At 46.0% G+C, this 15,915-nt stretch overlaps 1 protein-coding gene across 2 annotated transcripts in view; it reads right to left on the bottom strand.

Annotated features, from left to right (window-relative positions):
* The window catches only part of Egflam (EGF like, fibronectin type III and laminin G domains), a 177,763-nt gene that overhangs the window by 7,886 nt on the left and 153,962 nt on the right, over positions 1-15,915 (bottom strand). Inside the window, exons 18-20 of one of the 2 annotated variants that reach the window (XM_021183286.1) lie at positions 9,629-9,652; positions 7,729-7,807; positions 4,611-4,754 (exon numbers count right to left, since the gene is read on the bottom strand). In XM_021183286.1, coding sequence (XP_021038945.1) covers positions 4,611-4,754; positions 7,729-7,807; positions 9,629-9,652 — 247 coding nt within the window. The remainder of the gene's footprint in view (positions 1-4,610; positions 4,755-7,728; positions 7,808-9,628; positions 9,653-15,915) is intronic. The other variant, XM_021183287.1, reaches the window with a different exon arrangement.

The raw sequence follows: 15,915 nt of genomic DNA on the forward strand, positions 1-15,915 counted from the left end.
CACACACACACACACACACACACACACACACACACACACACACACACACAGAGTGTAAATAAGTGTGGGGAATGACCATGAAGCAGAAGCAGAGCTGAGAGATTAGTTAACTCACTGCATGTGGCTTGGCTGAGCCAAATAACATGGTTGGCAGAGCATGGATATTCACATTCTACAGACCTGCCCAGATCCTCAGCCTTGTCAACTTTGCCAGCTCCGTGACCTAAGATGATTTGCCTAATTCTCTCAAATATGGGCAAGAAGCTTTCCCTGCAGGACTATAGAGACAGGTGACGAACACAGGACACAGAAGGGCATACATAAATAATGCTACCATGCCAAAATTGTGGGATTTGGTGAATCTTATGCAGGAGGTTGACAAGTTAACTTCCTGAGGTCTCCTCTGGGAGGGCAGCCCTGTGGAGACATGAACCCAAGGTGATAAACATGTAACTAATGTGTCAGGAATGCCCAGGTCCTGCAGTCAGGTGACCTATGTGTAACTGTAGGGAGCCACACCTGAGTGTGGCAGTCTGTGTTCCTGTGGCTGAAACACTTTCATTGCATTAGAACCAGGTGAAACAAGGGTGGGCTTCATTCTTTTCTGCAGCCGTTGGCTCTCTTACTTGAAGGGACAGGGCATGCACAAGGGAGTTCAAATAGAGGTTGGCAGACAAAAATCCCACCATTATTTAGGTGGGGCAAATCAGTTATTTTCTTCATGACTTAACTTTACAGTCCAGACTCCATAATTTCAGGACCTGCAGAGAGCCATCTCTTCATATTGTCCCTATATTATTTTATATGCACCAAATACATGGTCTCAAACTTACAGTGTAGCAGAGACTGGCCTGCAAATCCCCCAGTGTCCCATTTCTGCTTCCCAAGTATTGAGATCATAGTCATTCATCAACACATCTGACTCTACATATTGTAAGTTTCCCCAGACTGCCCACTGAGCAGATGTGCACTGCACAGGAAGTATGCCTAGATATCAAGCCAATAAAGTCCTCCATGCTTGACTTGCTGCTCTAGCAATGTTCCCTGACTCTCACTACTGAGCCCTAAGTCACCCAGTGTGGTGTGTACCAATGGCTGACAGACTAGCCACCAAGGCGGGACACACACACACACACACACACACATATCCTAAAGCTCTCCCTCCACAGGGATGTACTTCTTCTAACAAGGCCATACCCACTCCAGCAAGGACACACTCACTCCAACAAGGCCACACCTCCTAATAGTGACACTCCCTGTGTGCCAAGCACTCAAACACATGAGGCTATGGGGGCCAAACCTATTCAAACCACCATGGCTAGAAGTCTAGAAACTCGAGTATACCACATTATCTCAGGGTCTCTCTCCTGTTTGTATTAGAAACACTGCGACCTTAAGAGTGAGTGTGTGTACCCTGGAGAATAGTGTACACTCTAGACCTCCCTGATGCAAGTTCCTCAAGGACAGAATATTTTGTTCTGATTTATTTATCCTTTTAATTTTTGTTGTTTTATTTTGAGACGAGGGCTCTTGTAGTAGTACACATTGCCTATAGATCTCATTATGAATCTGAAAATGGATCACTTCTCGGCTTTTTGGTTAAGATCAAGTGTATGAATCTGAAAGTGGCCTTGAACTCCTAACCTTGCTTCCACCTCAGAAGAGCTTGGATGACGGGCGTGTGTAGCCATACCTTCCCACCAAAGCCTCCGAACCAGCCTTTTCTCTCACAGACAAGGAGCCAGGGGCTGAGAGAAGTTGGCAGTTTATGTGAGATCACACAGCCATGGGAATCAAGGATGTGGAACCCTGAAGCCACTTCAGATCCAGTTTCTCAGGGTGGGCTTTCTAGAACCCTTGGGTGCTTGCTGCCAATAAAATCCCACACTAACTCCATCAGAGCCTGGGGTGGGCAAGCCCAGGAATCTACGTAGGGGACAAACTCGCTAGTGACGGTGACTCACTGTGTGCTTGGCTTTTTAGACTACCTGCATACATCATAAACCTGCTTGCTCCCAGCTCAGCGTAGCCTTTCCGGTGCATCCCTGTGGGGTGGATGGATGTGTAACTACCCAGACGGAAGTGCCCAGTGAGCAGCAATAGGTGGATCTAGATATGGGTGCCAGCTCTACCCCTACCTGGGCTCCAGAAGTGTATCTTATACAGAACACAAGAAAGCACAGAGACAACTTCAGCTACTTGAGAAAGAAACAGTAACCTAGGGTGTGAGTTGAGGATAGACTAGGGGGTTAGACGGGTGGTTGGAGGCTCCTCCAGGGCCTGGGGCGAGAGAAGAGCTGGTAGGAGCCTGGTGGCCTGTGTGCTCAGGTCCCCATGCACTGAATTCAGCTGGCAGTTGAGGGGGAGTTGGGATACCCTGCCCTCTTCTCAGCTCCTGTTTCAGTTCCCTTTTCTGGGCACACTCAAGTACTTGAGGCCTGAGTGAGGTTAACCACAGGAAAACCACAAAGAAATGACTTTGAAGCAGCGAGCTGACAGGGGTGGGAAGAGCGCCTCCCCATCTGACCTTGGGGCCACAAAGAGTAGGGAGCAGTGCTGGGTCACATCACAGGTCAGGGGAGAAGGCTTAATTTGGAGAATTGCTGCTCCTTACCTGTCAGTGTCTGCTCATAAGCCACGTACCACCGCGACAATGTCCCCCATCCCAAGGCTGAATCACAGAGCAGGTGGGATGTTAGGGGAGTCACATTTCCCCTCAAAATGTCTTCTCTTCAAACTCGATAGCTTCATGCTAACCTTGCCTAGCTGGCTATCAGCACATGACCGATAGCAGCCCCGGAATTAATTAATTCTGATGATTTCATCACTATTATTATTATTATTATTATTATTATTATTTGCTGACCACTCAGGGATCCTCATTTTGGTGCTCCCTTAGGAGTCAAAGCTTAACAAATCCCTAATAATAATACCTCCACGTGGGGCTAACGACCCAGAGCCAGGCTGAGGCTCTCAGCAGACAACTGAACCTTGTGGGGAAATGCAGCCAGGTGAGGCTGCAGCCTGGGAATTGACGTTTCTAACAAGTTCTGCAAGGGCACTCTTGCTTGGTGACAAGCACCTTTATAGTCTTGATGCCCTGGCTTTTCATACTTAACAAGACAGCCCCTACCTTTTAAGAAATTGAGCTCTTGCTCTGTTTGGTAAGGAGATAGTCGGGGGAAGGGGAGAAAGTGTTCACCTTTGCTTGTTTTGTTTCTTGATTTTTTTTCAAGGACGGCACTTCTTTTGTACAGCCTTGGCTGCCCTGGAACTAGCTCAGTAGACCAGACTGGCCTTGAACTCACAGAGATCCACCTGACTCTGCCTCTCAAGTACTGGGATTAAAGATGTGCATCACCACTGCCTGACCAGGTAATTCTTTAACTGTTGCATAGCCATCCAGTTCACAAGATGGAGAGCTACATGAACTCATTTAAAAGATGTAAGAAGTGCAGGGTGGGCATGCTTTTCATGCCAGCGCTCGGGAGGCAGAGACAGACAGAGCTCAGTGAATTTAACAACCTGGATTATACAGAAAGGTTCCAGAGTCAGCCAAGACCACATAGTGAGACCTTGTTTCAGAAAGAAAACAAAAATAGTATTCATTCACACAGACAGGAACACACACAAATTAAAATAATATAAGGAAATTAATCTTTCAAAAAGAAAGTAAGGGCCTGGGGAAGATGACTCAGCGTTTAAGAGCACTGGCTGCTCTTCCACAGGACCCAGGTTCAATCCCCAGCATCCACACACAGCTCACAACTGTTCATAACTTTAGTTCTAGAGGACCTGGTACCTTCTCACAGACATAGCACCAAGATGCAGGCAAACACTAATGCACAGAAGAAAGAAAGAGAGAAAGAGAGAAAGAGAAAGAAGGAAGGAAGGAAGGAAGGAAGGAAGGAAGGAAGGAAGGAAGGAAGGAAGGAAGGAAGGGCAAGAGAAAGAAAATAAGCATTTCTGGGATGGCCTTATTAATACCACTCAAGAATTTACAAAGATCCAGGTGTGGCGCTGCTCTGTGGAGACAAGAGTCTGCCTCCTTCTCCTTGCAGCAGAACACCACAAAGCATGTGTGCCCTCAGGCTTCATAGCTAAGGTGAAGCAGATGGAACTTAGAGCAGAGGCTCCTGGAGTGTAGATTTTCAGATCTTCCCAAGTTGGCCAGTATCACTCCCATGTCTTCTAGTTCACAGGAGGGAAGCATACAGTAGGGACACAGTAGACAAGGGGCACAGAATTGCTCTGCAGGCCAGTTAATAACCATTGAGACTGTGCCAAACCGTCTCCTTTGAAGCTACCAGAGAGTGCCATGGTTGCCCCAAATACAGTGAGACACAATACACAGACAAATGAGTATGACAGTAGTCTAATAAAACTTGGAACAAATTGGCAAAAATGGAGAGTGGTGTAAATTTGCCTCATGGGCATAGATGTCAACATTGGAAAAAAAGATCAGGGGACTGGAATGAGGCTGGAGCCTTCAGCTCTTGTCAATTCCAGGGGAGTGTGTTTGGGCTGACTCCTACATCCCTCCCTGTATTGCTGCACTGTTAGAGAAAAACAAAACAAAACAAAAAAACAAACCTTCCAGATGAAGTTACCTGAATACCAGGGCTCCATCCCGAAGACCCAGGGAAATGAAGTCGCTGTTAGGTCTCATGGGGCTGTCCCCCCTCCACAGCAACAGGCCATCCTTGGCGGTTGTCTTAAACCTCATGAACGCATTTGACCTCGATCCAGACACCCTGAAGGAAATGCACAATTGATGGAGTCCGTGAGATCAAGCACGGACATCTGTCTTGAGTCATCCCTGCTTGCCTTTCGTTAAGCAACCAGGTGTGCAGATAATCTGGCCTCTCTGCACCTACACGCACCTGGCAAGTACAAGGAGCACCACCCCTGCTAGTCTCACAATCCACAGACATTATGGAAGCAAGACTTTGGACAATGTCACAGTCCTGGGCAGGTGGCTTTTATACACTAGACTTTCTCTTTTCCTCCCTGTTACTTGATTGCTCTTGGGGAGCAGAAAGTGGGCTTCCTAATTGCCACAAGGCTCAAATCAGAAGTTTCTCTGGGCTGCAATCATGGCAGTAGGAGGCCAGCAAAGGCAGCAGTGACTGTCCTTGGTGGCATTTCTGGAGTGGAGTGGGGGTGAGGGGGGGATAGGTAAGACCTGGGGCCTCAAAGGGGGTAAATTTAGTGGCTGTTGGTCTTAGAAGGGAGCTATGACACAGCTCTGAGGACAGTGGACACCAAGCAAGATGGCTTCCGGGTTGTCTGCATTTCTGGGAAGAGGGCCCCCCAGGCTTCTGTGTGCCCATAAGCTCCTAAGGCTAGTTTACAAATTCATCTGGCGAAAATTATCAGCATTTATCTGATGTGGCCCGAGGGTCTCCAGCGAAAGGTAAGGCAGGAGGAAATAGAAGTTAATATTCCCATTAACAAGGCACTGCTAGAACCTAAAGCCAAGGCTCCTGGAGTTTAGGTTTTTAGATTTTTCACAAGCTGGCCGGTACCACTTCCGTGGGTTCTAGTCTGCAGGTGGGAAATAAACAGTAGGAACATATGAGAGCAAAGGGCACAGATAGTTCTTTTTTTTTTTTTTTTCTTACCCATTCTGGTAAGAAGAGCAGAGAGAAAGTGTTTTCCTTTCCATTCTCCCATTGGTGGGACCATAGCTCTGTCTCCTGCATGCTTAATTTCAGAACTGTACAGTGCATTCAGTAGTGAATGCCAGGAAGAGGGGAGGGCACTTCTGTCTAGGCTCACTATAGCCTGACTTAGAGAGGAAAGCATCAAGCTTGTCTCCTTCATGCAGAGGGCCACCAGGCTAGCTACAGACAAGTCAACCCTGGGCGGTTCTTTAGGAACCTGCTGGTCCCTGACTCTGAGTTATGCTTCTTTGCTCCCTTGGCAACATGGGCTGGCATCAGTCAGTTAAGCCAATTTGGCTTCTCTTATCAATGCTTGGTTTAAGAATAGACACAAAAGTTCTTGTCTGATCTACCAGGAGGGCTCTGCCAAAGCTTCCTCTCTATAGCGAGAGTCCTTTCTGCTTCTACAGGACATTGACCAATTTGACAATCATCTCCTGAGTGTCCTATGGGAAGCTAGGGACTATGCTGAAGGTACCATGGCAAACATGGATGAGATATTGGGTCTTTGAGGATGCTGCAGGGCCTCTGGATCAATCAGCCCAGTTGTATGAAGGTTGTACACACTTTACGAAATCTTCTTCCTGTTTAGGACGTTTTAAGCTGAGTTTTATGTTATGTGATGCTCTAAAGGTTTTAAACTGAAGTAGATCATGACCACGTCCTTTTGGATGGCTTCACACAGGTGTCCATGTGCCTGTCCACACACACCCATGCATGTGCTCCAGCAGAGTTGCTCTGACTTGAGGCTTCTCTATCTCCTGCCACCTCAGCTCCAGCTCCTTTGGCAGTTGGCAGCCTCTGGCTAAGCACTAGCGACCAAAGACTCGGACTCCTTTCATAATGCTCAGCTTTGGGGGCAGGGGTGCTGAGTGACTTTCTACTGTTGGTAGGAAAGAGGCAGAGGCAGACAAGGGTGCACCTTGTCTGGGGATGCTTCTCATCTAAATCCTCATTCTAAGGCAACAAACAGAACCCATGATTAGAGAAGGGAAGCCGGGTCTATCTCCTCCCTCAAGCCCATGCCTCTTAATCCCTCCTAAACAGCCCCTAAGCTGGAAACCAACCATTCAAACATATGAGACTATGGTGGCCATCCTTAATCTAACCACTACAGTAGTCTGCTATGCCTACAGTCACCCTAAACAGCCCAGTAAAAGATTTTTCAATTAGTCTTGCTCCTCAATATTCTAAGTTCTATCCTAAAGCAAGGTGACCTTAAAGATATGTATTTATATTTTTCTTATATTTGTAAGACAAATTCTACAACAATTTTTCTGGTGATTAAAGGCCGATGAACATCTCCACTGTCAAAGGACTGGGGACAAACTGAAGTTGCCAACAGCAAGCCTGGCTGAATGGAAGGTGCTTTAAGAGCCAACCTCCATCCTTGCCACATATACAGGCTGCTTGAAATTCTAGCCCGTCCCTGCCCCCAGGGAACAAAAGCTGTAACTGGAGCATTTGTATCATGCCTTCTGTCCTTATATTATACTCTTCTGTCCACACCAAGAGAAGTGAGCAATCTTCACTGTACGGGGCAGAGCCTTGGAGGACAGTGGACATTTGAAGACATAGGTACTGGCCTGGCAGGAAGTGGCTCTGAGCTGTTTGGTTGGGAGCAGCTGAACCGTTTCCATGACTGGCTCCAGGCAGATCTGCAGGCTATGGCACAGAATAGCAGAGCGCTAAGAACCCCCTCTAAGGTCAGAGGTGGGGGTGTCTGATGTGATCGTACTCCAGCTTCAGGAGCATCCAGTTCCTTCTGCCTCTCAAACTAGAACACTGGAAACCCCAGGGGCAAGTGACATTCTTCCAGGCCCTTTGACCAGAAAAGGATTGGAGAGTTTACGATGGGGTTGTTTGGAAAACTGATGCCTTCAAGTTTTTGCTTATTTGTTTTGTTCTTGTTTCTATGTTTATTTCATGTTCACCCCCGCCCCAACCCCCCAGCCCATGGGGAGAATTATCATCTGGCACAGACGATAAGGATAAACTCATGAAGTGATATTAAGAAACTGACATCTAGGGAATAAGCAAGCTGCTGTGCGGGGCTCATTACCTCTTGAGGATATTTGGGTTGTCATACGTCAGGTAGCTGCGGCCAATGAACTGTGGGATCTCAATGGCTTCTGTAATAGCTGAGACAGAACAGAAAATGGAGCTTATGAGACACGCGCACCCCTACCCCCCTTCGACTTCAGCACTCACAGACGTCAGGAAAGCTAGCTGTGGAATGTGCTATTTGACAGCTTGTCAGCCCCTTCCTCTTGGCTGTGCATGTGGTTGGCCTGGCTCATGGCAGCCTGGCCCAGTGGCCTGGCAGGGGTTTCGCCCCTCTCCCCTTTCTCCAGAGCCTGGCGGCCACTGTCACCAGCCTTGGCGTTCTGCAGAGAAGGCTTTGCAATGTGCTGAAACTTGAACTGTCCCCAGAGCTTCTTGGAAGCTGGAGGGGAGCTGGAGCCATGTGGAGAGCAGCTGGGGATAACCCAGAGTTTTGCCAAAGGAGTCAGAGAAAGTCATCCCCAAACAGGGCCCAGCGGGGCTCTTTATTTGGGGGATCATCTTCTGAAGACCCCAGCTCTGATATGAGTGACTGAGAAGTGCAACGGACAAGCTTCGGGCAACATTAAATCCTCCTGGGTGAGATTTGGCGAAGCCCTCACTCCAGGCTCATGAGAAGCACAGGAAGGGTAGGCCTGGCTATTCCCATTTCAGAACAAGGTCATCGAGATCGCCCCCAGCTAGAACTCAGACAGACCATGAACCAGAGTGGCTTGCCTCAATTTTGGTTTCTGCCCACCTCCTACTCTCCAGTATTTTAGAAACGAATTTCCTTCTTCCCCATTTCCCATCCCTTGGTCCTCCTGAGAAATCACCCTTTCATAGACATCAAAAGAACAGGCGTGTGTAGTGTAACACATTAGGGTGTGTGGAGGGGGATTTCTGCTAGAGAAATAACCACACTACCCCCCTGCTTTCCTCTTTGGAAAAATACAGAAATAACAGCTTAAAGAAGCCAAGGCAGAGTAGATCTCACACTGAAAAAAATAGTATGTAAAATGAGGGAATAACTGGCTTTATGAGACAACTATAACTCCAAGAACACACGTTGTTGATACAAAGACGACTTTGCCTAAGGACTCCACACCCAGGGAAGGAGACCTATCACTTGACTGTGAGCAGCGGGAGAGTTTCAACTTGACTTTTAAACATACAGAGAGAATGAGAGAGAAAGGTTAGTGGGTGGACAGCCATGGGCCAGGAAAGCAGAGACACTGTGGCCTGGGAAAGCAAAGGAGAAGCAAGGACCAGAGGGATGCGCCCCCAGGACTCAAAGCAGCACTGTGGGGTGGGTGTGGAGGGTGGAGGAAGAGGAAAGGGTGGAGAGGAAAAAGAGGAGGGGGTGGGAGCTCTTGGTCGAGGGGCCAGCCCCTTATTTCAGGAACTGTGGGCTGATAAGGAAGCAAGTGGAAGATGCCCAAGCTGACTGGCATAGGAGACTGACCCTCGGCTAAACATAACCAAGAAGGCCCCAGTGGGCCCTCTCACTCCAGGGTGAGAGGTACAGCCAGGACCCATCGCTGCTGTTGTTGGCCCTGTGTGTGGGACTGTCGCCAACAGACATCATTCTCTTTGGACTTCTTGAAATGATCATGCCAAGTCCGATCTGCAAACAGATCCCCCCCCCACCCCCGCACCTCCCCGGGAGGCATCTGTCTGCAAGAGTGGAGTCTAGTCTAGCTGCCTGCTAACACCCTACCTCAGTACTTGCCAGCTTGGATACCCATGCTGGAAGGCAGATCCCTGGTACCTTGGTTGTTGTGTCTGATGCCCACTCCTGTTCACCCCATTTCCCTTCTGCCTGCCGTTGGCTGCGCTGGGCTCAGGGCCTAGCCAAAGCTGGAGGCTCTGGCAGGAGCTCAAGCGGTTCAATCTCTCCCAGGCCTTACTGTACTTACTATTGAGGCAGTGGTTCCCACACTCTGCCAGGTGCCAGCATGAAAGAGAAAAGAAGAGTCAGCACTCACAGACATGGTACTTTAGAGAGGAGATCACTGGGAGCCAGGTTTTCCTGCTTCATGAAGCCTTGTGAAGATCCACCACAGAATGGAGGACAGGCTGCGGCAAGAAGCCCTGGCCATTTCTTCAGGGAATAATTGATGTTGTTCACCCTTAAGTTTATTGCACTTGAGGGTGGCAGAGAACTAGAGACATTTATCCTTACTCCCGAGACACTACTTCCAGCTCTCCTTTCTACTACACCTTGAAAAATGGCTTGCTACCTGCTGGCTAGGAAGTGTTCTTCAGGCTGCATGCGATCAAGCAACAATAAACCAACCAGCCACACCTTCTCTCTTGAATTTTGAAAAACCAAGTTTTCTTGTAATTAACTAAGGGTAAGGCAGTCTCCAGAAACCACGCCATTAAGTACCACGACAATGCCCTCAAGTTAGTCAATGCATGAAGGCACGCAGGTAAAAGAGCTGTTCCATTAAAAAAACCACCAGTTCCAGAAGAGACTATTGAGCTCATTTCCCAACCTTCATGGTTTAGGCTTTATTGTAAACATGTTTACACTTTAACTTAACCTTCAGACCAAGCCTTTCCTGTGTTCATTCTTTCGCTGCCATGGCCTGACTCATGTATTAATGAAAATGCCTCGCCATTCACTCGCATCTGTACGTGACAGCACGTGATGCCGGGTGATGCAAAAACTGCCAATGAAGAGTGCAAGTCCCATACACCCCGACCCAAGAGAACCTGCCATGTGAGAGAGAGATTTGATGTTTTTGATAAAGAGTTGGAAGGTCGGGTCTCTCAACACACTCATGAAGTTAGACAGAGAGGACCATGAGGGTTCTAGGGACTCACAGTCTCAATGCCCACGAGGCTGGTAGGCAGCACTGCTTCTGGGTACACCTCAGGGCCAGGGAACGACCAGGTTCATCAGATGGTTAGCTCTCAGGGCAGATGTACCCTTCAAGGGCAGTTTACTTGGTCCATAATTCTTTAGTGTAAAGGCCGAACACATCCAATCCCTAAATCTAAACTGAATCTTTTTAAGTGCTGACATCTGGAAAATTTCACACTTGAGACCATAGTTGAGTGATCAGTCAAAAGGTGGGCACACTAAAAATGCTGCAGAAAATTGCTTCCAGGTTCTTTAGAAAGAGTATATATTGGAAACACAAATAAACTTCATACTTAGATTTGGGTCCCATCCTCCGAGTATCTCTTTATGTATATGTAAATATCCCAAACTTAAAAAAAGTCAAGTCATTTTGGATAAGGTCTATATAACCTGACTTCGCAGGTTTTACACACACACACACACACACACACACACACACACACACACACACAATCTTTGTCCATCCAACTAGCCCTGCAACTAAAGACCAATGTAACACAAACATACCCATTTTTCCAGTGTTTAATGATGTACCATCCTAAGAAAATAAATCCCCAGCAATATGCATGACTTACATGTTTTAGTAACATGTTTTTATGAATAGTCTTTTTAAACTGGGTTTATATCTACTGAAGCTATTTTCCTACACAACGAAACAAAAAATATTTTTTAATCACCCAAATCAGCTACAGCAATATACAAATCTGCTAAGTTCAGCACAAAGCATCCCAAGTGCTGACCGAGTGTTAGATCAGCACTGCTCAGGGAAGAAGGATCTTTGAAGACCCAGCCTTGCTCAGGAATGTTATGCCCTAGGCTCAGGCTTTGGGTTGTGGCAAACAGTCCACCTGCCATGGAGAAATGTCTCCATCTAGTGGCCAGCCTGACTCTGCAACACCTGTGTCCTAGCTGTTCTTCTAGGGCAGGCATCGCAGCTAACAAGCTATTTTCTTGGGTGACTTGTTTGCTTATGGGGATGGGTGAACCCCAGGAAAAACAACTGTGCCTTGTGCTCACTCATGAAGCACTCCAAATACAGCAAAGGCTTTTAGAATTCTTGTGGAAGAGTGAGTGAGCTGTGTGAACTGAAGTTCTCCATAAAACGATAAAAACAAAAAAACCAAATGTACCAATAAAAAAAAAAGAAAGACACCCATGTAAAAGATTGTACAAGGCTGATCGACATATCGGAACTTCTGATTGTGCAGAGCTGAAATCTTGTAAAGCCAGAATCTTGGTTTGGGCTATCTTTATTAATTGTCCCCCATTGTCCCTCTCTGTACCTGACCTGAAGTTTTGGTGACTAGCACATGAAACCTTGTGAAACATTAACAGAACCTTAGGTTCCACCAAGCAAGAAGCCAGAAATATCATCGGATAGCGTCTGAAAACTATAACATGAATATTCCTGCTTTCCTGTAACCCACCTAGCTGATACTCCCACCAATAAATTTTAATAATGTTTTGATTTATCTTTTTCCCCTATAACTATAAATAACTCAAGAAACTATTAGCACACTGGAACAGGGCATTTTGGGTAACCTGAACCTGTGCTTCTGGGTCATGTCACTCTTAGCTCCAGAATAAACTATTAAACTATACATAATATTACATATAGCAATAGTGATTATATGTAAAAATATAATTTCTCATTCCTTTGAGGTGAGAACTGTATACTGCAGTAACAGCTTTAATTGTTTAACTCATATTTATCCACATTTATTTGACCACAGACCCCAGCTCCGGTCTCGTGCACACACATGTGTTTGTAAGTGTGGAGGAGGCTGTGAAGGGAGAATGCCATGCACAAATCAGTCATTAAGAGACCTTGAAACCCTTTCCAGATGCATTGAAAGGCTCAGCTCTATGCTCTTGGCAACTTATTTAGACACAGGCTGATGGAGGGGATGAGAGCCTAGGTGGGTGAGAAAGTGTGATGAGAGGGAGAAGGGAGGAAGGAGAGGTCCTGTGATGGAAACGGTGTGGAGGTTAGCTTCTGACATCCTTCTTGAGATGGGGTGGGGCTGTAGTAGTATATTGCAAGAGGCACTGCTGTTTGGTGAGGAAAGATTTCTAAAACTGGGAGTATTCACATCAGAGGCAAGAAGACCAGTGAAGCCTAGACTTATGGTTTTGTTGACTCCTGAATCGATGGAAGTGATGGGTGGAGCTGAGGGCTCCTAGATCCCCCTAGCTTCATTGAGTCTGAGGTTGATGTTTCAAGACTTGATTCTGTGCAGCTGCAAATGCTATGGAGAAATTGTAGGGTGTATGTGTGTGTGTATGTGTGTTTGCATGAATGGGCACGTGCACGAATGTGCATGCATGTATGTGTGTGTTCTATCAAATGGTAAGGAGAAGTGACAGATGTCCTGACTAAAGCCCTGAGGCATCAGAGTAATGATGGAGAAAAATCACCTTCCTCCTGACTGAAGTGTTCTTGGAGTGGCTTCAGTGAGGTCTGGTTCTGGGTCTTGACTCAATAGTCTGCCCCTTTGCTTAAAACAACAACAACAACAACAACAACACCACAGAGGACCTACATGTAATGCTTGCCTCACTTGGGAAGCTGAGGCAAGAGGCGTGTCACTAATTCAAGGTCACCGTGGACTACAGAGTGAATACCAGGCCAGCCACAGCTACACAGGAAGACTAGGTTAAAGGAAAAATATCATAGGCAAGAACACACACACACAATATCCTGGCAAAACAAAACAAAAAGCCAAAACTAGTTTAACCTTCTGTGCCGCTGTTCAGAGCATATTGCTGCTTTTGAAGCATACTTTTATGATGAAGTAGGAGAAGCTCCAGCTGCTAAATGTAGAAGAACCCCTTTGCTGAATGAGGCAGGATTCTCTGACAACCGCAGAGGGCGTCCGAAGCATTCTTGGTCTTTCTAGCTCTGGATCTGACCAGCTTATAGTGTCTCAGTGTTTTCCCGCTCTAAGGAATATGGTCACTGCTGATTTCCCTTGCCTTTCCCCCCAACCTTTCCAATGGAAAAGGATGCCCAACATCCTAGCAGCATGTAGGTTACCATCCACAGTTACGTGCCCACTGAAACCTGAAGAAACTGTCACAGAGCCCCTTTAGCCCTCCCAAGTCATTGTCACAGGAGAGGAGATACGGGATGTAGGTGAAACCTCTCATACACCTTCCTGCAAAGCCTTCCTGGTCTTTGCAAAGTTTCCTTTTCCTAAATAGTATTTTCATTTCAGAGCTGGCAGGGAATACTAGGGCAACATGTAGGGTGACCAATGGTTTATCAGCTTCTAGCCTGATATTCCAGAAAAGAGAGATGTGCTCTGTGCCATGGCCCACTCCCTTAGCTTTTGCCTAAGTCTTGTCATTCTAGTGAGATCTGTTATGCACTGGACATGAGCCTAGAGTCCCAGAGCCACTATGTGAACACTTTATATCTAATCCAGACTAAGTTCTGCAACAGAACACAGGGCTAACAAGATCATAACATGCTCCTTCCTTCTTTCGTTAATTCCCCAAAGCTAACTGTTTGCATAAGACCAGAGCTTATATTTAGACGGTCAGCACCAGAAGCAAGCTTGGCAAGTCTATTTCAACCCATCAGATTTAAGGCCAACACTGAAGGACGAGCCCCAAATTCAAGTTTCATTCTTCAGTGTATGTATGTGCTTATGTGCACACATGGACATACATATCTAAGAGTTCATGCTGATATATGCACACATGTCTCTATTTGTGTGTAAGACAGAGGTTGATATCAGGTGTCTTCCTCAGTCACTCTCCATCATCTATCTATCTATCTATCTATCTATCTATCTATCTATCTATCTATCNTCTATCTATCTATCTATCTATCTATCTATCTATCTATCATCTATCTATCTATCTATCTATCTATCTATCTATCTATCTATCTATCTATCTATCTACCTATCTACCTATCTACCTATCTATCTATCTTTTGGTTCAGGATCTCTTATTGAGCCCCGAGCTCACTGATTCCACAATACAAGCTGGCTTACAAGCCCCAGTATTTCCCTTCCCCCACCTTCCAAGGCCCAGGATTTTAAGGCACCTGATGTCATCCCAGGCTTCCAGGGAGTGCTGAGGAGTTAGAATCAGGTCTTTATGCTTCCCCATCAAGTGCTTTACCAACTGAGCCATCTCCCCTAACTCCAAACCCACGTTTCTGAAGGCACAGGCTACTCCTGAGCCTGAACTAGACACTCCTCCAAGACTCATCTTTTAATAGGTTCATAACAGCATGCCTGTTACCACTGAGGTCCATAAACAGTTACTCTTTGCTTAGAAAAAGAAAAGTATGCCATGCTCTCTCAGACAAACCCCAGAAGCCATTTAAATATAACAAACACTACTGAACTCTTTAACTCTCAATTTTGGCATCTTTTATATTTTCCATGACTGCTACAAATAATCCCTCTAACACCCCATGTACAAAATGTCTACCTATAAAATTTAGAGTTTTCTTCCTTTGGTAAAATCAGACACCTGTGATGAGTAAAACCACGAGAAGGAAAATGTGGGTCCTGTCAGAGATTCAGAGACTTGTTTTCTTTCAGGGCTGTTTGCTTTGGGGTAGGTGTGTCATTCTCATGGTAGAAACGTGATGGTCTATATAGCCTTCTCTGGGCATATATGGACAGGTACAGAGAGGACACTTCTAGATGCCAGGACCATGGCTTCTTCTTCTATTAGGCAGGTACAAGAAGGGGCCAGTAGAATCTGCAGTTTGTGGCCCTCTCAGCCTTTCGGACAGGGCCCAGTGGAAGCCCACTAGGGAAGCTTATTTCTCTCATCAGTAATAATAGTGGCTAGTGTCAATGCAGTGACCAGCAGGTCCTCTTCTAAATGCTTCTATGCACTCTCTAGTTTAGTTTATACTGCAGTCCCTGGTGGTAGATACTCTTGCTATAGCCATCCCCATTTCATAACTGAGAACATTTGAGACAGACTGGTTCAGTATGGTGTGCATACCTTAGTTTGGAGAATTAACATATTGATCCTATTTTTCTGTGTTTGGACAACATTTCTCTTTAAGGTGTCCAAATGTTTATTAGTACATAAACAAATGTATTCCTTTGCAGGATGTTTTTGGAGTAGCTCACATGCATCAATCCTTAAGTCTTTGTTGTGTACAGGTTAACCTTTTGGAAAAGAGCCTACAAGGGGTTTCTTAGGGAAGGGTCAGGGCAGGGTATAAAGAGGCCATTTACCTATTCTAACAGAGATATTTTCAGAGTGAACTCTCCTTAAGCCATTATAGTACCTTATATGATACAATAACTACTATATATATATATATATATATATATATATATATATATATATATA

The sequence above is a fragment of the Mus caroli genome, chromosome 15 (genome assembly GCF_900094665.2).
Source record: "Mus caroli chromosome 15, CAROLI_EIJ_v1.1, whole genome shotgun sequence".
NCBI lineage: Eukaryota > Metazoa > Chordata > Mammalia > Rodentia > Muridae > Mus > Mus caroli.